We start from the raw sequence: 25,666 nt of genomic DNA, 5'->3' as shown, positions 1-25,666 counted from the left end.
TGTGTAGTGTGTTGGCGTGTCCGTGTGTAGTGTGTGTGTGTGTGTGTGTGTGTGCAGGCCTCCTCACTGGGGGTGTGTATCAGTGAGGTGGAGGTGTTCACCCAGGGCATTAAAGCACACCTCAGACCTCTGATGCAATCACAGCGCGGCGGCGGAGACCGGGTGTGAAATCAACAAACGCGCAAACAAACGTGAGGCGCAGAAATACACACACACATCTCCGGGCGCGCGCGCCCGCGTCGGATTGTCCTCGGCGCGGTTTCTTCCACATGCCTCCGTTGTCATGCCAACCGTGAACTCCATGCCCCGATGCGATTCGCACGCAGGCTTTGTTTTCATGCCGTGAGGCGGCGGTTACAGATAACAGATAGCACGTGACTTTATGGCGCCCCAAGGAAATTATTAGTACTAATATTTCTTCAGCGTCTACTCTGAATGGATTTCCCATGGCACCTGCGTTTGTGTACGGCGTCGACCAAGGAATCCGTGCACGGGGGGGGGGGGGGGGTCACGTGACCTCAGTCACCGCAGTCGTTTAGTCGTCTTTTTCAATATATTTCCATGGGCTTTATAAAAATAATTGTGAGAGATGAAGACGGGTAGCATGGCGACACCGGCGGGAATCGAACCTGCGGCCGCTACGAGGTGTACCGCCTGCGCGCGGCTAGCGCGCTATTGAGGCCGATCCGCCGCCGTATGTTTAGCGCAAAACGACAGAACTGCGATGTCATCGTGCGGGCGAGCCCGTAAACAAACAGACACACACACGCACGCTGCGTCAACGCTGCGTGTCTCTGGGATGCTCTGTGGGTACGCGTGTGTGTGTGTGTGTGTGAGTGAGTGTTGTCTCCGTGACTCCCGCCTGTAGCGCGTCAGTCAGTGGCCCCGCCCACGCCACCGCTCGGACCGTCGCCAGCGCTCTGGCACGGGCAGCGCTCCCTGGGGAGATGACGTCGCCCTGGGGAGGGAGGGTGGGGGAGAGGGAGAGAGAGGGGGGGAGGGAGAGGGGAGAGGGGGTTTGAGGGAGAAAGGGGAGACATTGAGAGAGAGAGAGAGGGGAGACGTTGAGTGCTGGTGTGAGAGAGCGAGAGAGAGAGAGAGATATAGTGAGAGAGAGAGAGAGAGAGAGAGAGAGAGAGAGAGAGAAAGAGAGAGAGATATGGTGTGTGTGAGAGAGAGAGAGAGAGAAAGAGAGAGAGAGCGATATGGTGAGAGAGAGAGAGATAGTTGAGATAGAAAGAGAGGGAGAGAGGGAGATGGAGAGAGAGCGAGAGAGAGAGGGAGAGAACGAGAACGAGAAACTGAAATACTTATGATTAAGTTTCTGTTCTGCTACTGCACCAGAAATTGCACAAACAATAACTTTAACCTTTTCATAGTATTTTCTATTTTTTCCTTTTTTACCTGTCCTCCGTTCCAGGATATAGTTTGATTCACCGTTACATAATTTGAGCAGAACTTGGAATGATATGCTGTATACTGATACTTAAATGAACCCTGTTTATTCACCTTTTTGTCCTACTTTTACCTTTGTTTCATTTCCAGACTGATTTGGCTGAAGGTTTAGTTTCCATGCCAATAAAACTATTTTGAATTGAATGACAGTGAGAAAAGAGCGAGAGAAACAGAGAGAAACAGAGAGAGACAGAGAGAGAGAGCACCATTCCTGCTGCTGTAAAACAGTCAAGCTCCCTGGGATTAGATTGTCCTGTCTGCATCATACAATGTGTCAAATAGTCCTACTAGTGTGTACTTGTGAACAGGAACACACAAATAGAGTAGTATCACACACACACACACACACAAACAAACACACACATATGCACACACTCATTCAGACCTGATGAGCGTGTGTGTGTGTGTGTGTGTGTGTGTGTGTGTGTGTGTGTGTGTGTACATACACACACAAGGTTTTTTCCAAGTTGATGTGTCACTGCTAGATGTTTTGCAAAATATGTGAGCGTGCTGCCAGGCTGTTCTCTGCGTAGCAAGGCGTGTGTGTGTGTGTGTGTGTGTCTGTTGGGGTCTCAGCCCACTGATGTATTTATGTATTGTGTTGTTCTCTAAACCCTTCCTCTCTGTCCCCCCCCATCAGGTTTTGGATGGACTTCTAGCCCAGTATGGTACCGTAGAAAATGTGGAACAAGGTACAGCATCATTCCATTGCCTGACTCAGAACCACCATGTTAATGTGCGACCTGTGTAGCCTCAACACACACACACACACACACACACACACACACACACACACACACACACACACATACCACACACACACACCTCCCATGGAGTCATGGGCCTCTTCCTGGTCTCTGTTTCCTGGTCCCAGCACATGGCTAAACATTACCCATCTCATTACCCATCTCCTACTCCTCCTCCACCTTCTGCTCCTCCTCTTCCTCCTTCTCCCTGTCCTCCTCCTCCTCCATCTCCCCCTCTCCTCCTCTTCCTCCTCCTCCCTCTCCTCCGCCCCCTCCCTCTCCTCCGCCCCCTCCCTCTCCCCCTCCCTCTCCCCCTCTCCTCCTCCCTTTCCTCCTCCGCCCCCTCCCTCTCCTCCTCCTCCTCCTCCACCTCCCTCTCCTCTTCCTTCCCACCCTCCAGTGTCTTTGTGTTGCCATGTGAGTCTTGTAAGGGGGAGGAAGGGCGGGGGAGAGTCTGAGGACCATGCAGACTCTATAATGAGTACTGTGTATTACCAGGGCACAACGTTTATGGATTGAAGTGGGCAAGTATGGCCGACATCCAGTAGTAATGTGTTCTTGTGTGTGTGTGTGTGTGTTTGTGTTTATAGTTTGGTGTGTGTGTGTATGTGGCCGGGGGTGGGCTTGTGTGTGTGTGTGTGTGTGTGTGTTTTGGGGAGGTACACAGCGGTAATAGGGGAGGTTACTGTAGGCGCCTGTGGTGAGTCGTTCAGTGTGTGTGTGTGTGTGTGTGTGTGTGTGTGTGTGTGTGTGTGTGTGTGTGTGTGTGTGTGTGTGTGGTGATAACCAGAAGTACAGGAATCTCTTAGCTCAAACATAAACTCTCCAATGTACCAAACACACACACACACACACACACACGTACACATACACATCCACAAAAAAAAAAAAACTGCTCATACTTTTATTTTTTCCGCTTGCTGTCCATCTCAAACACAACCACACACACACACACACACACACTAACACATGCGCTCCGTGCCAGCCCTGGCTGAGTAGGACCGGCGCGGGGCAGGACAGGTGCTGGGAGGCAGCAGCAGGTCAGTCGCCCCGCCCTGTCCTGCCCCCACCTCCCCCGACGACACACCATCACACACCATCACACACCCGCCATCGCTTGAACCATCAGCCGCGGTGGTCCTCTCCTGGCAGCCACGCCTTCCCCGTGCACCGCGCCAGAGCTGCCCCGTCTGTCTGTCTGTCTGTCTGTCAGTCTGGAGCGTTCCCTACTGGGCCCGTTTTTCATTTATCCCCGCTTCTGCTCAGCTGCACACTGACCACCTTCTCCTGCTTCCTGTCTGTCTGCCTGTCTGTCTGCTTGCCTGTCTGCCTGTCTGCCTGTCTGTCTGTCTGCCTGTCTGTCTGTCTGTCTGTCTGTCTGTCTGTCTGTCTGTCTGCCTGCCTGCTTGTCTGTCTGCCTTTCTGCCTGCTGGCCCGCCATGCTTGTCTGTCACTTTGTCTGGCGTGTGGCAGTGTCCCAGTCCCCACCGGTCCTCTTGTTCCTGTGTGGCACGGGGAGGCCTGCTGGAGGCCGGGCGGGGCAGGGGTGACGGGCTGACGCGCTGCCCAGCCTGAGAGAACTTGGCCCTGGGACAATATCAGGGTCGGCCCCCTAAGCCTCTCCATGCCAGCTGGAAGCCACCAGGTTTAACCCTTCCAGAGTGCCTGATCCCTGCATGCAGACACACACACACACACACACACACACACACACACACACACACACACACACACACACACACACACACACACACACACACACACACACACACACACACACACACACTCACACACACACACACACACACACACACACACACACACAAACTTCACTGTTAGAGAGAAGCACTTAGCTCCATGAGATAAGCAAAGAGAAAGTAGATTTTCCTATCGGAATAAATGTCAGACTTGTCTGACACTGGCATATTTTTAGGCCTGGAGCCAGTTTGTTTCCTGAGCTTGTAGGAGGTGAGCCAGAACACTAATAGAAGCAACAACATGACTTCTGTGATTACCGCGCTCCTCCCAGAGCAGCCAGGGTCCAGGGCAGCGATCGGAGGCGCAGACACACACAGCTCTACACCCGTAGATCTCTGTCATGTGGGTGTAGGGGAAACTAAACAACACCTTGATAAAGAAACTTTCGGTACCAAATACGACAAATAGTCCCAAGGCCGATACAAAGAGAAGAGATTGAGCAGAAAGCGCTTGTGTTTTTGCATGTGTCATCGATACAGAATAGTGCTTGCCAACCACAAATAAAGGAGCCAGTTTCATTTGTCGCGCTACAAAGGCCATTTGAGCTCTGATTGGCTGTGATGTCCGACAGCAATCTAGGTGTGATATTGTAAAGAACAACAAACTGTTTCCGTCGTTCACTTAAGAAAAAAAAGTTACAAAAAAAAGTGTCCTTCATTTTTTGGTGTAATGCCTGCACCATACCCCCCCTCTCTCTGTTTTCATGGGCCACACTGCCCCACGCACGGCACACAAGGACCCCATTCAAAGACAACACAATGCCCTCATCATGCCCGTCATGTTAATCTGATTTGGACCGGCCCACTCACCCAGTCATGAGTACTGCTGGCCACGGTTCCCTTGGAGCGTGTCACGTTGACATGGGTGTCATTAAGAAGGGGTTAACGTACGAGAGCAGAACTCCAGAATGTTCTATTACTACTGCTGCTACTACTGCTATCACTACTACAAAAGTATTTGTGTTGTCAGACAAAAAAATAATCGTTCTAAAAATGAAGTGATTTAGTTTGATATCTTCGTATCATTTTGTGCTATTTTGTGTTTGGGAAATTGTCACTCATTCACAACACAACTTGGCCTTCGACAAAATTGTAGTTTTATGTCACACAGGAATTTGTCAATCGAAGCCCAGTTCCTGTAACAGCCCATTGCTAGTGGCTGAGACCACAGTGGAGTTGTGAGTCCCTCCATTCATGCCCCGTCGCTGGCACTGAGGCGAGGAGCAAGGGCTGGTTGCCGTGGTAACGTGAAGACAATAACACGGCCCGGCGTAGATACGAAAAAAAGACACATGACCCACCGCTCTTCTTCTGTTGTTGTGTTTTGTGTCGTACAGTGAACACTGACACAGAGACCGCCGTGGTGAATGTGACGTACGCCACAAAGGACGAGGCCAAACTGTAAGTAGCGCGTGTCTGACCCCAGCCTGCCCGGGCTGTCCTGTTAATCCAATCAGTTGAATGGTGCTCCGGTTAGTTAAAACACAGGCTTTCCTCTTCAGTAAACCTGTTCAAGTAATTACTTCACACCGATCCCACCACATACTACCCATACTGTACCGTTGAGGGTTTGGTTGGATTACATTGTACATTTTAGGCTTGTCATAATGTCCTAATCTGTTTTCCACCTTCTTCCTCTGTTCTTCGCACCCTCCCCACCACCTCCAACTCCATCATCTCCATCACCACCACCTCTACCCGCCACAAATCACCTCCGCCCACTTCCACCCACCACCTCCATTCCAAAACTACCAACACCACCCCCTTCCACCCACCTCCACCTCCACCCACCACCTCCATCACAACTACTACCAACAACACCTCCTTCCACCCACCACCTCCTTCCACCCACCTCCATCCACTGCCATCACCTCCACCTACCAACACCATCACAACCAACCTACATTCCAATACTACCAACACCACCTCCTTCCACCCATCACACCCAATGCAGAGCTATCGAGAAGTTGACGGGCCACCAGTTTGAGGAATACTCCTTCAGGGTGTCGTATATTCTGGACATGGACGCCGCTCCGGCCTTCACGGCCCCGCGGATGCGTCGCGGGGGCCGCTCCTCCAGGGACCAGGACCAGGGCCCCCAGCCGGGGCCCTCCGGGGGCTTCGGGGGCCCGCGGCACAAGCAGCACGACTTCCCGCTGCGCATGCTGGTGCCCACCCAGTTCGTCGGGGCCATCATCGGCAAGGAGGGCCTGACCATCAAGAACGTCACCAAGCAGACGCAGTCCAAGTGAGTGAGACCCCCCCCCCCCCCCGGAGACCTCGCACACACTGCTGCTACACGTGATATACGTGTATGGCTTCCTTGTGGACCTGAGTGACTCGTCCTCCCTGTGACTCCTCTTACGGCTTCTTTTCATAAGTTTCCTGCTCATGAAAACACCAGATGAGGCGAGCTGCTTTGGTCCCAAGGACTTGTTTAGAAATGACACAATGAAAAACCTCCTCCCAAACTCCCAATTCTCTCTCTCTCTCTCTCTCTCTCTCTCTCTCTCTCTCTCTCTCTCTCTCTCTACCTCTCTCTACCTCTACCTCCCCCCCCCCCCTCTCTCTCTTTCTCTCTCTCTACCTCTCTCTACCGCTCTCTACCTCTCTCGACCGCAGGGTGGACATCCATCGAAAGGAGAATGCAGGTGCAGCGGAGAAGCCCATCACCATCCACTCCACCCCCGAGGGCTGCTCCTCCGCCTGCAGCATGATCCTGGACATCATGCAGAAGGAGGCCTTGGAGACCAAGGCGTGAGTCCCCCCCGCCCCCCCCCCCACACACACACACACACACACACACACACACACACACGGTCAAACTCACAGACAGAGTTTGACCGGCGCGTGCGCAAATGTTTGAACCATTTGCATTACATATGTGTTGACGTAGTTACATGGGCCGCGAAGGGGAGCAGTATAGCGCAGCAGCCAGGGGCTCCCACACCCCCAGCCCAAAGGTCCCTGGGTTCGATTCCCCAGCGTCTCCATTACCAGGCCTCCTTGAGCCAGGGGCCTACTGTCCTTACACTAATGGCAGTATCACTGTTCAGCGCTGTATCTGTATTCACTCTGGGTCACGCAGCGGTCCTCGGATCTCATCCTTTAACTAACCTGGAAGATCCTTTAAGTAACCCCGCACAGTAATCTCCTGTGTGGACAGGGGAGACTTTGTGATAGCAGTCTCTCCTGTCTCTCCTGTCCATGCAGCAGTCCTCTGATCTCCTCTCTTCACTGAACCCTCTTCCCCAGCCTTTACTCTGCACGTGTAAACACACATGCTCACGTGCACGTGTATCAGCGGGCTGTCGATGGCTCTTGAGTACATTTGAGGAGACACTCAATCCACCCACGACCACGGGGGCAAACACCTCGTCACACACCCTGCCATACGCCTTCTGATTGACCCCACTCCACCCTGTTCGCCCTGTCACCAGTAACCAGTAACCACCACACACCCTAACCCACTAACCACTTCACCACCGCCCCCAGCCCCCCCCCACACAGAAACCCAACTTGAAAGGCCTTCGCAGCCCTTCCTCTACCTCGCCCTGCACACACTCCTTCAAAGTACGTCTTATTCATCTCATTTCACACTGTGATCTTAAACCCCCCCCACAACCCGCCCACCACACCCCAACAGTGATCCGCCGCATCCCCAGCCCTCTTTGTCCCACACATGTCGGTCTAAGCGCAAACATGTTATCGATAAAACGCCCCTCATCCCATCTCTGGCTACGGTGGACATTTCCCACCACCACAAAGGCATCTACGCAGACACACACACACATCCACACACACTGCTGGTGAGAGTCACCAGCGCTCCCAGCTGCTAATATCCACATTCCAAACCGCTCATCGCACCACAACACAGCCCTCCTCCTACAATCACGAGTGGATGTTTTTTGGATTGTGTATTTGTGCATTTGTTTGTGTACGATATGCTAGTGAGTAAATGCTGTGTGTGTGTGTGCGTGTGTGTGTGCATGTGTGTATTTGCTTTGTGTGTATGTGTCTGCGACCATTATGTGTGTGTGTGTGTGTGTGTGTGTGTGTGCGTCTTTATGCCCTATTATTCCTTGGAAACAATGATTGCCATTTGCCTTTTGCATGTTATATGATATGTATACACTTCAATAAATCGGTTAACATGCGTTTGTGTGTGTGTGGCTGTGTGTGTGTGTGTGTGTGTGTGTGTGTGTGTGCGTGTGTGCGCATGTGCAGGACGGAGGACATCCCTCTGAAGATCCTGGCCCACAACAGCCTGGTGGGCCGTCTGATCGGGAAGGAGGGACGCAACCTGAAGAAGATCGAGGAGGACACCGGGACCAAGATCACCATCTCCTCGTTAGTCTCTCTCTCTTTCACTCACTCACACACACACACACACACACACACACACACACACACACACACACACACACCATCACCACTGGCAGACGTCTATCTCTAGGCTCCCAGCAGCCACCCAGCAGAACCCAAAGGGCAGAGAGTGTCTCAAACAGGCCAGCGCTGTGCTGAGGGGTGATGGGGAAGCTAGCGTTGATCGGGACCCTGCAGCAGCCGGAGTCACAGCCTCACTCTAGATCAACTGGCGCTTTCTCAGCAAGATGCCATTCGCCCTCCCCCCCCCCCCCCCCCACATCGCCCCAGAAACTGCCTTTGATTTTCTGATACACTTACCAGCACCGGGGCATGTGGTTTCACTCAGAGAGGCACAGCTCTGTCCTGAGCTGGCCAGCTGATTAGGGGGGCCCTCGTTTCAGAAGAGTGGCGATAGCAGCCCCATTATACGGGACCGCGCTCCTCAACCCTGCGTTCATTTAGCGCTAATGAATTACTCTGGTTAGGGCGTAATGAGCTGTGATAGGGGGAGGGGGAGGGAGATGGAGGGAGAGAGAGGGAGACTGAGGGAGAGAGAGGGCGATAGGGAGTGGGAGATGGAGGGAGAGAGAGGTAGAGGCAGTGTCAGATATTGATGAGACTACACTGTGTCTCTGAGATGGTACATCTTTTCAAAATGCCCTCCACGCACGCACACACGCACACGCACGCGCACGCAAACACACACACACAAACAGACACTCAGGGCAAACTGAATAGATTGGCTCCATATTCAAAGACACGAAGGGGTTGTCTGCTGTGCAGAATGGAGCCTAAGTGGTTTTATGGAGCCATTGATCGTTTGATCAATGGACCAATAGATTGAAATTTATGTGTGTGTTGTGAAGACATCTTTTTGCTTTTCAATATGGCCTGGTGCACAACCACAACATAAGCTGCACAGAGAGAGAGTGAGAGATAATTTTAACTTAGTTAGTCATGTTTTTGTATCATTATTTAGTGTTATTAATAATTATTAATTAATAATAATAATAATTAATTATAATTCCTTAATAATTATTAATTATTATTCATCTGAATTTATTTTCACATAAGTGGAACTAAATAATGACAAATAATAATGAATCGTAATTATTCATCATTATTTATTTTCACATGAGTGGAACTGACTCAGCAGACAAATCTATGATCTTCCTCATCAGTCTCAGAGTCTGTCCCCTCCCTCTCCAAATAGGACCAACCTGGCCCTAATGTCACAAGCTCTGTTGTTGTGGCAGACTTTTCCGTTGGCTGCGCTACGCTGTGTTGTTCCATGAGGTTTAGTCTTGTTTTACTGATATGAGATGAGATGACCACAGTGAACATAGACACAGTGAGAGACCTCACCTGCTGAAGGCTAATGAGTTGCTAATCTGATCGCTGTTCAATGTTTTCAAATCCCTATTCCTTGTCCCTGTGTGTGTGCGTGTGTGTGTGTGTGTGTGTGTGTGTGTGTGTGTGCATGCATGTATGTTTGAGCATAAATGTGTGTGTGTGTGTGTGTGTGTGTGTGTGTGTGTGTGTGTGTGTGTGTGTGTGCACATGTGCGTGTGCATGTGCGTGTGTGTGTGTGTGTGTGTGTGTGTGTGCATGCATGTATGTTTGAGCATAAATGTGTGTGTGTGTGTGTGTGTGTGTGTGTGTGTGCACATGTGCGTGTGCGTGTGTGTGTGTGTGTGTGTGTGTGTGTGTGTGTGTGCACATGTGCGTGTGCGCGTGCGTGTGTGTGTTTGCGTGCGTGCGTGCGTGCGTGTGTGTGTGTGTGTGTGGGCCACAGGTTACAGGACCTCACCATCTACAACCCGGAGCGGACCATCACGGTGAAGGGGGCCATGGAGGCCTGCTGCAAGGCCGAGGCCGAGATCATGAGGAAGCTGAGGGAGGCGTACGAGAACGACATCGCTACTATCAACGTAAGCCCCGCCCTGCATTCAGCGCTGTGTGTGTGAGCCTGTGTGTGTGCGTGTGCGTGTGTCTGTGCCTGTGCCTGTGTCTGTGTCTGTGTGCGTGTGCATGTGTGGTGGGTATCATAGTTGTAGTGGTGGCGGCGGTGGCGGCGGTGGTGGCAGTGGCGGCGGTGGTGGCGGCGGTAGACTCCGCCCTGAAGGTGAACGTGTGTGAAGCTGGGGTTGGTGGTGGTCCGTGGCAAGGTAGTCCGCCCCGCCGCCGTTGGTGGCGGCGCTGGTGGAGGTGGAGGCGGTCCTTCACCGTTGAGATGGGTGGACAAGGAGTGGTGGTTGTCTGGGGCCGTGGACATGCTGGAGGTGCCGCTGCTGCTGCTGCTGCTGGTGGAGGAGGAGAGGGAGGAGAGGGAGGAGAGGGGGAAGACGGCGCGTGATGACCTCAGTGTGAGTCAGTCGCGGTGGCCGCTGAGCGTGTGAACGGCGGCAGTGGTATGAAACACGGTACGCAGCGTGGCGGTAACATTGCCCCATTGAGCGCTGTAAACGATCACCAAATAGCTCATCAGTGACTCGCAAGTGCCTCAAGAAGGCATGTTTATGTGTGTGCTTGCTTGTTTGTGTGTCTGTGTGTGTGTGTGTGCATGTATGCGTGAGAAGGAGGCCATTACGAGGCGAGCGAGAACCTCTGACTCACGCCCCTCCCCCCCCCCTCCCGCTGTGAGTGTCTGTGTGCCTTCTGGAGCACGCCGCCGTTCCCAGCATCCACCTGATATCCGGCCTGCTGCCGCCGCCACCATAGCCATAGTCGCGCCGCAGAGCGGCTAGTCGTTCAGACCCGCGCCGCTGTGACATCATCATCATCATCGTAGTGGTGGTTGGGGGCGTGGGGGGGGGGCGGGGTTCGGAGGGAGGGGGCGGGGACACACAGCCTGTGGAGGTCAGAGCTGGTAGTATGTCATCGCACGTGTGTCTACTCCTGATTGGATTAAAGCCAGTGGGAGATTGCCCTTCTTCTCCCAGGGCTAATATTGGCGTCTTGAGGCCTGCTGGAATTGAGTCGCGGGCAGCTGACAACGGGCTTCAAAATAGACTGCCTTTTATGTCATGGAAATGTTTATTTCTTGAAGGCTTCTTTGTGTCGTAAACTAGGCTATTTCTGGTGTTCCAGCAACACAAAGTGATGGTGTATTCATTTCGGTCCCTTGTTGACATGTGTATCTGGGTATTTAGGCATGATGTATCACACAGTGAGCGTTGAGCAGGGTGTCGGGTGGTGTAAGCGCTGTGTGTGTGTTCTCTCTCTCTCTCTCTCTCTCCGACTGGCTGGTCTGTGTGGTGGGCCGCTATGGCCATCTAGCGTGGCAGTGTGGACGTTGCACTGAACACACACTCATACACACACACGCACACAAACACACGCACACACACACACACATACACATACACACAGCCACTCACACACAGCCACTCACACACACACACACACACACACACACACACACACACACACACAGCCACAGAGAGACTCACACTCGACACACACAACAGACAGGAAGGAGCGAGAGAGGTGAAAGCAGACCCTGTTGTGTCCGTCACGCTTGCAGGAAGCAGGCATAATGAGGAGAATAAAGACTGGAAAAAAGGATCAACGTCCAAAGTCCAAACGTCTCTATGTGTCGGAATAGTCGGTCGCCCACCTTTCACGTGTACTGTGTGTGTGTCTCTCTCTCTCTCTCTCTCTCTCTCTCTCTCTCTCTCTCTCTCTCTCTCTCCCCAACAGCAACAAACCAACCTTACCGCGGGCCTGAACCTCAATGCCCTGGGCATCTTCTCCTCCGGTCTCTCAGTGCTGCCCCCTACTGCTGGGGCCAGGGGCGGCGTCCCCCAGGTGGCACCCGCGGGATACAATCCTTTCCTAGTGAGTTCCCCCCTCATCATTCAAACCTCCGTCTCACTTCCTCTACAGAACAACACGACCGTACATGGGCACGTTTGGTTTTCATTGTCACATTCACCACTCTTGATTGAATCCTCTGCCACTTGTGTTTGTCATGAAGCGTGTCGGGTAAATCCCTGCTCCCGGGCATGACGTCCTCAATGGGGGTAAATCCAGGGTAGTGAAGTGCTCTTGATGTAGACATCAAAACAGTGATTTGACTGGGGTTTGCATTCATCCGGTGTGAAACCACACGCAGAAACCCCCCCCAGGCCCTCCAGGGATGAGTCAGTTATCTGTCGGTAACGGTCGGTATCATCTGGCACTGAGACGCAGCCCTGTGAGCCAGAGCTTCAGAATGTATTGTTGTGAAGCTCGTAATGTTAATGTATGATTCATTCACCCACCCAAATTCCCCCTTTAGATGTGTGTGTGTGTGTGTGTGTGTGTGTGTGTGTGTGTGTCTGTGCAATCGCGTGACAGTGCCTCTGGGTCCATTCCTGTATAATCTGACGGGTCTGTGTTTCTTGTTTGTGTTTCCGCTGCAGAGTCACTCTTCACATCTTAGTGGCCTCTACAGGGTACCTCCAGCAAGTACCCTGCCCCACCAGCACTCAGTAGGTCCCACGCCTCCACCCTTACACACAACCAGGAACCTCCACCTTTACGCAAAACCAGCACCATCCAACCTCCACCTCCACACACAACCAGGACCCTCCACCTTTACACACAACCAGGACCCGCCACCTTTACACACAACCAGGAACCTCCACCTCTACACACAACCAGGACCCGCCACCTTTACACACAACCAGGAACCTCCACCTCTACACACAACCAGGAACCTCCACCTTTACACACAACCAGGAACCTCCACCTTTACACACAACCAGAAAGCTCCACCCTCTTCACACACAGCCAGGACCCTCCACCTTTACACGCAACCAGAACCTCCACCCTACACCTTTACACACAATCAGAACCTCCATCCTCTTTACATATACTGTTAAACTAACAAGGGTGTGTTTGTTCCAAGCTAATGTGCACAAACGTTTTCAGTATTCGCCCCAATGGAGGAAAAACGTGTATTTCTTGTCATTCATAAAAAGGCGTTTAAACTTTGGGTACACATAAGATCATGTCTCAGAGGGACATCCTTACATCCTAGTCTGTAACCTCCACTGGTGCCCTTTGACCTTCTGGTATCAAAACAATGGATGACATTAAGAAGAATCCTCATTTAGTTTCTTTCCTTCTTCTTCTCCTCCCTCTCCTTCTCCTCCTTTTTCTTCTTTTTGTTCCTCTTCTTCTTCTCCTACTCCTTCTTCTTCTCCTCCTCTTTTTTGTTCCTCTTCTGCTCCTTCTCCTCCTCTTCCTCCTCCTCCTCCTCTCCTTCTCCTTCTTCCCTCCTTCCTCTTCTCCTTCTCCTTCTTCTCCTCCTCCTTCTCCTTCTCATCCTCATCCTCCTCTTCCTCCCCCTCCTGCCTCTCCTCCTCCTCCTTGTGTTTGCAGCAGCAGGCTCCAGAGCAGGAGGTGGTCTACCTCTTCATCCCTACTCAGGCTGTCGGGGCACTGATCGGCAAGAAGGGCCAACATATCAAACAACTGGCCCGCTTCGCCGGAGCTTCCATCAAGGTGGGTCTCAGTCCTTGAGTCCTCCTCACCACAGACAGACAGACAGACTATAGGCTGTAGGCTGTAGGCCCACCCGCCATACGTTACACTCTCCCATGGCGTCTCTGTTACTATGCACACTAACTTCCCAGATGGGAAGTTAGGGGGAGAGAGAGAGAGAGAGAGAGAGAGAGAGAGAGAGAGAGAGAGAGAGAGAGAGAGCGAGAGAGAGCACTTCCCTAGAAGTGCTGACAGCGGGGGGTTCAGACGACACAACAAAGTGTTTGAGTCGTCTCATTGGTTCCCTGGGGGAGCTGGGGTCAGAGCTGTTTCCCCCCGCCGGAGTGTGTAGTGTGTACAGAGTGTGTAGTGTGTATAGAGTACGCATGCTGTGTACAGAGTGTGTACAGAGTGTGTAGTGTGTACAGAGCATCTGGAAGACGGATGACTCACCGTGACGAGGCACCAGGACAGGGCGCCTGTCTGTGTGAGGCGGGATAGTAGCGTTCATGTGGACGTGAAGACACTCCCCCGCACCCACCGCTCGCTAAACACCTGCTCCTTTGTCCTGTGCTTCAGATTGCGCCGGCAGAGAACCCAGAGGTGACCGAGAGGATGGTCATCATCACTGGACCGCCTGAGGCTCAGTTCAAGGTAAGAACTTCACATTCAGGGTGTTTAGCAGAGGCTTGTATCCAAAGCGACTTAGGATAAGTACATTTTGATCCAAAGCGGCTTAATAAGTACATTTGTTAGAAGAAAGTGAAACAGTATATCGCTGTCGGTGCAGTAAGGATGTTCATGGAAACAAGGGCCAAGCACTAACAATCGCTAGGTTAACCCATTCCCTGTATACACAAATATAAACAAACAAATATAGCTAGGATAAGACGCTACATAATGCCAAGTATTATTTGGCTATTTATGAGTTCCAGGACTTACAGCATACAATAAGTGCGTGCATTGGTGACCCTCAGTGACCGCCGCACAAGATCGAGTGTAGTCTGGTCTCCCATGTATCCCCAGTGGACCCCCAGTGATCCCCCCGGTCTCTCCTCACCCCCCCCCCCTTGTGTGCTGCAGGCGCAGGGCAGGATATTTGGGAAGCTGAAGGAGGAGAACTTCTTCACGGCCAAAGAGGAGGTGAAGCTGGAGACCCACATCAAGGTTCCCTCCACCGCCGCCGGACGCGTCATCGGCAAGGGCGGCAAAACCGTGAGTCCCCGAGGAAGCTGTCGAGGAGTGTTAACGGCGGGGCGGTTAGTGTTTGAAGGTGACATATTAGACCACCAGGTGTCAGTGTGATTATCCCTTACAAGCCGTTTTCAAAACGGCTTGTAAGAAAAACGGCTGGTAGACTGATCTATCCAGCACACATCTACTGTAGGTGGACACGCCCATTTGTGATGTCAGAAGAGGCTGATTTTCAAAACGGCTTGTAAGGGCTAATCACACTCACACCTGGTAGTATAATATGTCACCTTTAATGGATGATGCAGGCCTCAAACGATTTTAGAGCCATATAAAACGTCCCACATCGAGTACAGTTTGCCCCAGGGTTTATGTGTGGGATTGTATTTGTGTTGTGTGTCGTTTGTCAGTCGCTATTCTGGCTTCCTCTGCTTGTGTTTGCACCGGCGTGTTATTTCTTACACTTCCCAGAATGACTGTGATATCACATCGTCTACACATCAATCGCAGCAGTGTGTGTTTCACGTCAAAGTGAAATACTGCTGAAAACAGTGGAGTAGGACCGAATAGGCAGGGGCTCGTAGTGTGTGGGCGAAGATTACAAGGGGCAATCTGCCGGGAGAGAACAGTAGCAGCGTAGAAATAGAACGGGTGATGTTTGTAATTTAGCAACACCCCCTGTGGGAGTGAGACATCCTGAGCTGTCCCCTTCTGATATCAGGTGTTCAGAGGGATTTGCGAAAGGTAAACAATAGTTTATTAGTGTCGCTTTGAAGTAAATTGAGCGAATATGTGTTTGATGTAAGAACCGATGGATCAGGAGGTAGAGTGTGTTGTGCTGGTAACCGGAAGGTTGTTAGTTCGATCCCCGGCTCCTCCTAGCCGAGTGTCGAGGTGTCCCTGAGCGAGACTCCTCACTGTAACTGCTCCCGACGAGCTGGCTGTCGCCCTGCATGGTTGACACCGCCGTTGGTGTGTGAATGTGTGCATTTTTACTGCTTGAAGAGATGCTACGTGAGGCGGTAATGTCCTGGGTCAAGGGTCATGACCTGCGTGTCTTCTCCAGGTGAATGAGCTGCAGAACCTGACCAGCGCTGAGGTCATCGTTCCACGGGACCAAACCCCCGACGAGAACGACGAGGTCTTTGTGAAAATCAGCGGCCATTTCTTCGCCAGCCAGGTATGTCATGTTTAACGACATCTTTCACGTGGGCGGCAGAAACAACAGTAACAAACACACAAGCTGGTGTGTGAATAGTTGGTTTCTGTGATACACGACATATAAACGTAAGAAATTTTTTCATATTATGCTTATTATTATGTTATTTTTTTAATTTAACCTTTATTTAACCAGATTGGTCTCATTGAGGTTTAAAATATATTTTCAAAGAGAAGCCTGGCCAAGACAGAAGCATAGGGCTATTCCCCACTATTCACGGAGCCTGAGGTGAATAATTGTTTTAGTATATACTACACGTGAACACTCCAAAAATAAACAAGATAACACTTTTTGCCTGGATTTATTTGTTTTTATTAGCAGGCGCTCCCCATTACGTCAGACTCAATAACAAACGAGCAACAATACAACTTAAAAAATAAGCTAATTTTACCTTGAAAAACGCAAAGATCATATTGTGTTGCTCTTTTTGTGTTTTTAGGGATATCATTTTGTTGAATATTCAATTTTTTCCTCTTGCCCAATATCCAGAGATAGCGAACCAATCAAATTGGGCCATCTTAGGAGGTTCACGTGTAGCATATACTAATATACTATACTATACAATTCACTTCAATACACTAAAACATGTGAACAACCTACAATACAGCATAATAAACATTATGAATTTTACATGCATTGCTTGTTTACGTGACATTGAGACGTTCAACCTAAACGTTAGACGTCAAACCGCCTAAACTCAGTCCATCGGAGATGTCCAACACTGTTCTGTACGGGCTGTATGATTGGCCCGGTCTGACCGGGATCCCCCCCCCCCACCGCCTCACCCACCCTCCCACCCCCTCTCCCCCTCCACCCCCTCCAAGACTGCCCAGAGGAAGATCCGGGAGATCATCCAGCAGGTGAAGCAGCAGGAGCAGAAGCACCAACAGCAGGGGGTCCCCGCGCCGCCCGCCCACCCCACCAAGTGACCTGGCCTCTGGGGGGCGCTCCAGGGGGCGACCAGCCAATGAATGTAGCCCTCCCGACACACGGACACGGAGACGATCCAATCGAAAGAGAGAGCAACCAGGAAGGAGGAAGGAAGGCCGTGGGGGACACGGCAGGCAGACCAGCAGCACGGGAACAAAACCAAAGAACTTCATTGGAGGGGAAGGAGTGAGCAGAATGCTGAGGGCGTAGTGTGCACTGCCAGTCAGGGGGGGGGGGGGCGCTGATATATACTTATACGTTTAAAAAAAAACTACAAAAAAAACAGAAAGGATAATAAAAAATAATAATAATAGTAATAATAATGTTGATGATGATGGGGGGTGATAATATGGAGAATTGGACATCTTTACAGTTAAATTCATTAAAAGAGAAAAAACGAAAAAACAATCAAAAGAAACTTTGAAAGAAAATTGACTTCGCCCTATTTAACGTTATCTCATTAGTCGGACTAACATAGGCCTAACAGACAGCAGAGAGCAGCGCAAACCGCATTAACACGAGCACGCTGTGATGGACGTGTTTGGGTGTAGGAGAGCCAGTGGTAGCAGCAGACGCTTTCTCACAGGTTGTGCGATGTTCAGATTGCAAGAGCAAGTCATCTTTTTGGTATTATCGCAGCGTAGTGATGTATACTGATACACATGGATGGTATGCACTGTCGTTTTCTCTAGTGGAATAACAACGGATGACAGATCCGTACTTTCATTTCGTTTCCAGAGATGAGGTGGCAGCATAGCTCACGGTCACACTGGTTGACATTTTTTTTTTCAAATTTAACTGAAAAAAAACGACCGGAGATTGGTTCTAAGTCTTTGAAAACAAGCCTGTGTGTGTGCCAACGCAAAGGATAACATCCCTTGGAAATGTTTCTTACAGTTGATATCAGATGACTTCACTTATAATAAGCTCTCTCATTTCTTCCATTTCCTTACTTTTTCTATGCTTTCACTTTCTCATCACTCTCTCGCTCTCTCTCTCTCTTCCTCGTTCTTTCTCTCTCTCTCTCTCTCTCTCTCTCACCTGGCATGTTGTTTTTGACTCAAACAAATGGAGTTCATGAATAATCTTATCTGCAGCCTTTTGGAGTTGAACCAACTGCCATGTTTACCAGAGAGGTTTTAAACACACAAGAGGGATTTTATTATTTTAATTTTTATTGTACTTTTTACCAATGAACTAGACTCCCTTTCCGTGTGCATTAGACTGTATATACATTCATGCTTGATGTCCTGGACTAAAATAACGAAAAGAAAGAAAATGATTATTATTAAAAAAAAAAAAAGATGGTTCTAAGTAACATTCAAAAATGAAACGGATGGATAAAAAATACTGACGTCTTAAAAAAAAACGAAAACACGCGTGACACCCGTGTTCTGGAATGTGCACCCCACCATGAGTTCTGCCTTAAGTGAGCGTTCGGACCGGGGGTGGGTGGGTCGGGGGGGGGGGTTACATCCAGGCTCACCCTACTCTGAGCGAGAGTGAGGAAGAGGAGCCCAACAAAAACAAAGGGTGGGGGGGGGCTGGGTATCACGAGGGGGCACTATATAACCTGTGGCACACACACACACGATGGCATCTGTGTATGGCTTTGACCCTCCCTCGCGCCAGGGAGCGTTGTGGACGGGCGTGACAGCTGTGAATGTACAATATGCAGCCTTTCTAGAAAATCACCACCATGCCCTGTTCCTGGTGCCGGGTCAGTGGCACCACCCGAATGTTCTCGCTCGCTTGCTCTCTGTCTCTCTCTCTGTCTCTGACTCTCTCTCTCACTCTCTCTCTCTCTCTCTCTCTCTCTCTCTCTCTCTCTCTCTCTCTCTCTCTCTCTCTCTCTCTCTCTGACTCTCTCTCTGTCACTCGGTCTCTCTCTGTCTCTCTCTTTTTGTATATCACCTCTCTCTATCTCTATATTTATCTCTCTCGATCTCCCTCTCGCTCGCTCTGCCTCGGTGCTTTCCGTGGCCCTCTGACCCACCGCTGTGCCCCTGTGAGGGCCCTGCAGGCGGGAGGCCCCTGCTCCACTCCCCTGGAGAGCATGGAAGCTTGTTGCCTTATTTGACCCCCGCCGCTCCACCGTTGCCCCTCAGCTCACCTTCCAGACGCTAAAGGTTAAACCGCCAACACGCACAGCTTCCTCCCGAGTGTGTATGTGTGTGTGTGTGTGTGTGTGTGTGTGTGTGTGTGTGTGTGTGTGCGTGTGTGCACGCGTGCATGCATGTGTGTCTGTGTGTGTGTGTATATATATAAAAAAAAAAGAGAGAGTAATATTTATGAATCTATTTTTTTCCTATTTTGTGATGAGAGCTATTGATAAGAAACTTTATTTCTCAGTGGGACACTGCCATATTACTTTGAAGGGAAGTGTTTTATTCTTGAAAAACTAGACTATGAATAATAATGTCATGAAACCTGAAAAAGAAAAGGAATAGGCGATCAATAAGTGAACCAAGGCGTTACTTTGGTCCGGATGTGAGCAGTGCGCACGTCAGTATTATGATCTACCTCAGGCCTCAGGGCACCTCAGTCCAATCTTTCATTTCCCCTTTTACCAACATTTTGTATGCCTTGTAAACCTACCGTTTTTATTTTTTATTTTTAAATAAAAAGAAGAACAAGAGAAAAAGGATTTACAGCAAACTTTTACGCTCTTCAGGTCCAGCTCAAAGCGAGGGGGCAAAAAAACAACAGGTCTTTAAACGTCTGTACACCGCAGTGAGGTCTGGACGCCTTTCCACCTCCTGCAGACCAGGTCTGAGAAGATTCAGATTTCTTAGTCAAATTCAATAATGAATGAAAAGGAATGAAGACAGGATCGAAGGGGTCAACTGCCCGAAGTGGTTATGAATTTGAATGTTGTGTGCTGATTTCATCATCGACAAAGAAAGGACATTAGAAACAAACAAAACGTAAATACGATTGAAACGGTATTAAATCTGTACCTCCAGTATTGCTAATTGTGCATCCAGGTTTTTTTTTTGTGTTAAAAAGAAAGTGTATTCACTTGTTTTCAGAAAAAAAAGGAATTTTGTAAAACGCCCGAATCAATCTTACCAGCTCTGTTTTATATCAACATACTCGGGGTGGATTTCAAACAAACGATTTTAAATTTGTAAAAATACAAAAACGACAGGACTCTTGAACATGAAGTTATACCTTAGTCTTCTGTGTAGAATGTAGAACAACTAGTCATTGAAATGTCACTGTGTACGACAAGTTAATGTATATGTGAAAACATGTATCACACATGTATGTATGTGTCGTTTTCTTGTCTCTCTCTCTCTCTCTTATTACCTAACACTTAACCAATCAAACCCGCGTTGTGAGAGATGGCGGGAGACCCTTTTTAGCGCGTATCGGCTTCTTTCAAGAATGGGGACTTTCCCACCGTTTTCATTTCTTTTGTGCTGTACATTTCTTTTTTTTGTGGAATTACCTCTGAGAAACCAAGGCTGACTTTAGTGACTAAAAACTAAAACCAATGTAGGGGTGGGGGGTTTAAATAAATGAACAATAGTGAAAGTTAGTGTTTTGTCTTTGACGTCTTTTTAACTATTACGCTTGTGTTGATTTAAGACGGCGGACATCATGTTTTCTCCGCTGTCAGCAGAAGGGTTGGGATGCTTGTCCATGTGAACACAGGAAGAGTAGTTCATGAAAACAAAACAACAAAATCGAAACACAAACACAACGGCCCCCAGCATGAGGCCATTTTGGGGACCCCCCCCCCAACACACACACACACACACACTGCGACTAGAGGCGTTCACTGGACCCCGGACAGAACACTTGTAATCCTATCCTTTCAGTAACAGTACTGCAGTACAGCGCCACCGTACTGCAGTGACCCATGTGCATCGGGCAGATCACTGCTCTAAAAGTACCATTGTACCTTGTGACTCACACTTCGCAACTGTGATAGTGAGACGCCCACCTCCGTTTTGTACACAATGAGACATGTTTGGAGGCAAGAGGAAGGACACGTTGTTTTATTTTTTGTTCTTTCTTCTCCAGACCTCGGACTTATCCGCGTTTGTGTCGCTGTGTCTAGGCTGAGGTTTGCTTTGCTATGACTCCAGGGAGTTGGTGTCGTGGTTCACTGCGGTTCGGTGAACAGAGCATCCAGTCTTAACAAGAACTGCCCGTCTGTCACTGCATGCAGAGGTACTGAAGAGAAATCTGTAACAGTATTGTGTAGATGGAACTTGATAAGAATCTCTGAGGATAGGTGTTGCTAAGTTTCATAAAGTGTCTTAGATTATGTGACTAAGTAGCATAATACCTGACTGCAACAATTTGACGTCGCTTGGGGGTTTAACTTTACATTTTGCCATATCCCTTCATGGTTGGCCAGTTTGTTTCTCACTTATTCTGATTTATCTGGTAATTTAGTTCTGTCATCATCCACACCAACCAGATAGAGTGGTTGTGTGGAGAAATAGCTTGAAAACTTTGCTTTTATATTCATTCCCTTAAAATCACCTATCCTAATAGTGAAGTTGTGAAGGCATAGCTTGCATTTCTAACATTCGCAGAGGAAGCAGTGGCAAAAAAAAAAAGAATGAGTGATATTAAAACAGTAGAAGACACCACAGTTGACAAACTATATCGACTAGCCGGGGTCTGACAAAGGCTGGAAAAGCTTGTGTGTGTGGGTGTGTGTGTGTTTGTCTTAGAATGTTAACAGGAAGTGAGGGCATTAAACAACAGTCTAAAACGATCGAGGCATGGATTTGCTGAAAACCGATACAGTACATTCTAGTCAGATGTTTGCAGAACTTCAACAGTGTTTTCAATTCTATGTTTGCTCATGAATAAATAAAAACACAAACTCCAGCAACACATTGATAATCCTAGTTTCACATTCTGTGTGTTCTGGTTGATTCATTTCTAAACTGCATTCCACCAATGGAAATCTTCCTTTTGTTCCGTGGATGGGTGAAGGAAACACCCTCCGGGCTTGCATTTCCCATAAGTCAACAGGTCTAGAAACACCTTGACGTGATTGGTGATTTTTGTGTAGGGCAGAACCTTAAAGCTCCATGTCATCCACCTCCATGGATCTGTGTATTTCTGCTCACTGTCATGCTGTTTTTGAGTTGAGTGCACTGTATCGCTGACCAACCTGCATCTGAGCAATAAAGAGTATTTAAAAAACACAAAAGCAAAAAAAAAAACCTGACTCCTCTTCATTGCTTTTGAAGTCTTTTCAAACCAGAAAAACTGCCGGTGAGTAAAAGCAACCGTTTGCTCCTCTAATTAACCTCAACAGTGTGCGTGTCTCTGGAATACTTCACACATGACTCACTGTCTTCAGCATGGTTGTTGCCTGCGGTGTGACAGAAATCATATTTGATCAAACCTACTTGCTACTTCTGCATTGCAGACGTCGCTTCATCAAATTATGATACAAAGTGTCTAAACATTATTACCCCTCCAGCCATGACTCATTCAACCCAGGGATTATTTCTCTCTAAATCTATTCCGTCTTAACATCTTTGTTTCAAGTATTGGCCGCAGTTATTTATGTATTGCATTCTAACTTTAGATACGGGAATCATGGAACAACGCAAACAAATTTAGACCAATAGTACTTTTTCATAAGGTTGGCAGTTTGAATAATTTATTAAAAAACCATCAAGTTGAACAGAAATACAGTTGCAAGAGTGTTACCTGATATGCAAAACTGTAAAGCTCTTAAAACCAACTTAAACATAATCATCGTCAACAATATGTACAATTCATAAATACATCGATGTATCCATACCTGAGGTAGTGAATTAAACATTTGTACAATTTATACAGGCACTTGAAATGTAAGCCTTTACACAGCTTAGTATGACAAATAATTGGCAGTTTATTACAGCTTTGCAGTAGCCGATTCCTCTTTGCATTCACAGTTAACCTTACATTCATACAACCTAATCACACCTTAAAATAGACACCATTTTTTCTCGATTCATCAGAGAATCTTCCATATAGACACAATCATCCCTCACCAGAATATGATAAAAGTCCCTGGGATTTAATCAGACTTTCAAAAATTCAAAAATACATTTTTAATCTCTTCCTTAAACCAAATGTTCCGGACACTCACAACCACGGTGTTCCACCACGCAGTAGACTGACCATGGTTAACACTCCCTCATTCTGATGAGGTAATGACAGTCCTTATCCCCACCCCCTCCTGGCTCACTGGGCCTTCTTATTGGCCGGGAGGTTGTCTGGCCCCGCGGGCCGTGCTTTGAGTCGGCTCTGGCTGTAGCGGCGGATCAGGGCGCCGGGGAGCAGGGCCATGCAGGCGATGGCCAGCAGCTGGAGCAGACGCTGCCAGGAGAAGAGGTCGTCCAGGGAGGACACCTCGGACAGCATGGCGCCCGTTTGCACACAGATAAAGTTGTATGGCAGCAGGCCTGCGGAGGGAAACATGGCACCACGGCGGAACAACGTTTAGAGTCTGACCACAACAAATACACCAGACACACGTGGAAATACAAGGAACGGTGCCTCATGTGCGAGAAACCGGGTTGTTCTGTAAGAGCGACGTAGAAGTGACTAGTAACAGAAAGGGATCTCACCGATGAAGACCGAGCAGAAGAAGTAGACCACAGGGATGTTGACGATGGGGGCACACATGTTTAGGAACCAGTTGGGCGTCATGGGAAAGAACCTCAGGAAGAGCAGGAAGAAAAACAGGCAATCCTTGTTCTCCTCCACCTGGGGATTAAAAAAACTGATTTCGAACCATAAACCTGTTTTGCAGGTATGTAACAACAATTTTGACGGTTGGCCAATAAACTGAAAGTCGCTACAGGGCAATAGAGGTAAGGAGAGGAATCAGATAGAGCTGTACAATGTAATCTTGTCTTTAGACAATGGGCTATTTAGCATTCAGACAGTAGATGCCGGCATGTGGTCAAAAGATTGCTAGTTCGCTCCTCGGCTCCTCCTAGAGTGTCGAGGTATCCTTGAGCAAGACACCTCACTCTGACTGCTTCCAACGAGCTGGCTTTCGCCTTGCATGGTTGACACCGCCGTAGGTGTGTGAAGGTGTGTATGAATGGTGAATGTTAGGCAATATTGTAAAGCGCTACATAAATGTGCTAATTTTCCATTTACGGCAGAGGACCCTCGGCCTACCTTCTTCTGGAGAAGGGCGACCTTGTCCGGGAACAGCCTGGTGATGTAGTGCTTTCCGAAGGCTTGGGAGAGCAGATAGCACATGGTGGACCCCACAGTGGTCAGGACACAGGCCAGCAGAAGGCCCTGATACAGTCCAAATATAGCCCCCGCAAGAATGTTCTGCACGGCAACACATGAGAAGGTGTGAACGTGCGACTCAGTGCGCATCCATCCAATTGTCCCCGCTTAATCAATCCATAAGATTAGCAAGCAGCTCAAGCAGAGGTACAATAAAATAGAGACACACATTTTTTAATTTTTGACAATTCCATAACACATACACACAATATTTACCCTTCTTTTAAACCCTTTCTCATGACGTAAAATACAATGCATTGCTTGATATAATAGCAGAATGACACAAATAAAACAACTTCATTACAGGATGTGGATGTTTTTTCTTGTCTGTACTGCATCCACATCGCTTCCCAGTTATTATAAGACACTAGGCCTCAACAGACTCCTTACCAGAAATGATGATCCTGGGATGGCAAAGGACTGCTTGTACAGGTATGCACTGGAAAACAGCAGGACAAGGTACCCCGTGTGCTCCTTCTTGTAGTACTGAAGAAGCTCAGCCATCTCCCTCAATTCCTCCAAGTCTGAGGGGAACTTCAACCTGTCAAGACAGGCATACCTTTGTACTCACCGTGTCACCACTGCATGTTTAGTTTCGGTCTCTTCTAGATTCATGCATCCTGGTTATCTGTCTATGAACGACTCACAGTTATAGGATATTAGATCCACCATTTATTTACATAGCTTGTAATAAGCCTGGCAGTACAATAGTACAAATGTAATGATTGCAGATTAAGAATCGGGCAATAGTCTACGAATGGCACACACATAACTGGTCATGCCCACTTGCATCTGTGGAATAGTGAGCATGATGATGCTTCTTGTACCTGCTGTGCTCCTCTTCGCTGACAAGTGACAGCTCAGGGTCTCCTGCTGTCTTCACACTCTCCCCTCGGACATGGGAAGAAGTTACACGTCGGGGCCCGACGGGAAGATACGTGGACAACGTATACAGATATAACGTAGCTGCACCAATGACGAAGACCAATCCAACTGTGGACCGCATAGTTGGTTATTTCGCGCACAACAAAGAGAGAGCTACTTCGGATTAGTCGAACAGCTAGACGGCGGAACAAAGTGATGTATTAGGCGAAGGGAGGGATGGGAATGGTGGTCGCACCAAGCAGCTGCACGGAAGTGACGTAGGGCACCATGGGGCGGGGGGGTGGAATTGAGCGTTGGATTGCGGGCTGACGGGATTGTTGACGCGGGGATTGAGAGTTGGACACGCCAGATGCGTGAGAGTTGGC

The 25,666-nt window shown here is 49.0% G+C and overlaps 2 protein-coding genes across 3 annotated transcripts in view; one reads left to right on the top strand and one right to left on the bottom strand.

Moving 5' to 3' along the window:
* The window catches only part of igf2bp2a (insulin-like growth factor 2 mRNA binding protein 2a), a 48,682-nt gene extending 26,400 nt beyond the window's left edge, over window positions 1-22,282 (top strand). For both annotated transcript variants that reach the window (XM_084478985.1, XM_084478986.1), the window contains 13 exons: window positions 2,096-2,147; window positions 5,296-5,359; window positions 5,913-6,206; window positions 6,581-6,715; window positions 8,186-8,308; window positions 10,122-10,257; window positions 12,029-12,166; window positions 12,733-12,801; window positions 13,697-13,819; window positions 14,378-14,452; window positions 14,882-15,013; window positions 16,056-16,169; window positions 17,033-22,282. In XM_084478985.1, the coding sequence (XP_084335111.1) occupies window positions 2,096-2,147; window positions 5,296-5,359; window positions 5,913-6,206; window positions 6,581-6,715; window positions 8,186-8,308; window positions 10,122-10,257; window positions 12,029-12,166; window positions 12,733-12,801; window positions 13,697-13,819; window positions 14,378-14,452; window positions 14,882-15,013; window positions 16,056-16,169; window positions 17,033-17,137 (1,560 nt within the window). In that variant the 3' untranslated portion in view covers window positions 17,138-22,282. The remainder of the gene's footprint in view (window positions 1-2,095; window positions 2,148-5,295; window positions 5,360-5,912; window positions 6,207-6,580; window positions 6,716-8,185; window positions 8,309-10,121; window positions 10,258-12,028; window positions 12,167-12,732; window positions 12,802-13,696; window positions 13,820-14,377; window positions 14,453-14,881; window positions 15,014-16,055; window positions 16,170-17,032) is intronic.
* Window positions 22,283-22,843: 561 nt separating this feature from the next.
* Window positions 22,844-25,481, bottom strand: tmem41aa (transmembrane protein 41aa). The gene is made up of 5 exons (XM_084478988.1): window positions 25,244-25,481; window positions 24,807-24,957; window positions 24,297-24,458; window positions 23,735-23,873; window positions 22,844-23,569 (listed from the first exon to the last, which is right to left on the bottom strand). Exons 1-5 carry the CDS (start codon window positions 25,420-25,422, stop codon window positions 23,349-23,351), a joined length of 852 nt encoding a protein of 283 aa, XP_084335114.1. The 5' UTR covers window positions 25,423-25,481; the 3' UTR covers window positions 22,844-23,348.
* Window positions 25,482-25,666: the final 185 nt, after the last annotated feature.

The sequence above is a fragment of the Micromesistius poutassou genome (assembly GCF_964030765.1).
Source record: "Micromesistius poutassou genome assembly, chromosome: 14".
In the NCBI taxonomy this organism is placed as follows: domain Eukaryota; kingdom Metazoa; phylum Chordata; class Actinopteri; order Gadiformes; family Gadidae; genus Micromesistius; species Micromesistius poutassou.
This window is presented reverse-complemented; position numbering and strand designations above follow the sequence as displayed.

Coding starts and splice junctions, on each gene's coding strand:
- tmem41aa (XM_084478988.1), bottom strand. CDS start 25,422: ATGCGGTCCACAGTTGGATTGGTCTTCGTCATTGGTGCAGCTACGTTA. Junction 24,459..24,806: donor TCCCAGGATCATCATTTCTG/GTAAGGAGTCTG, acceptor GTTGCCGTGCAG/AACATTCTTGCGGGGGCTAT. Junction 23,874..24,296: donor TCGCCCTTCTCCAGAAGAAG/GTAGGCCGAGGG, acceptor TTTAATCCCCAG/GTGGAGGAGAACAAGGATTG.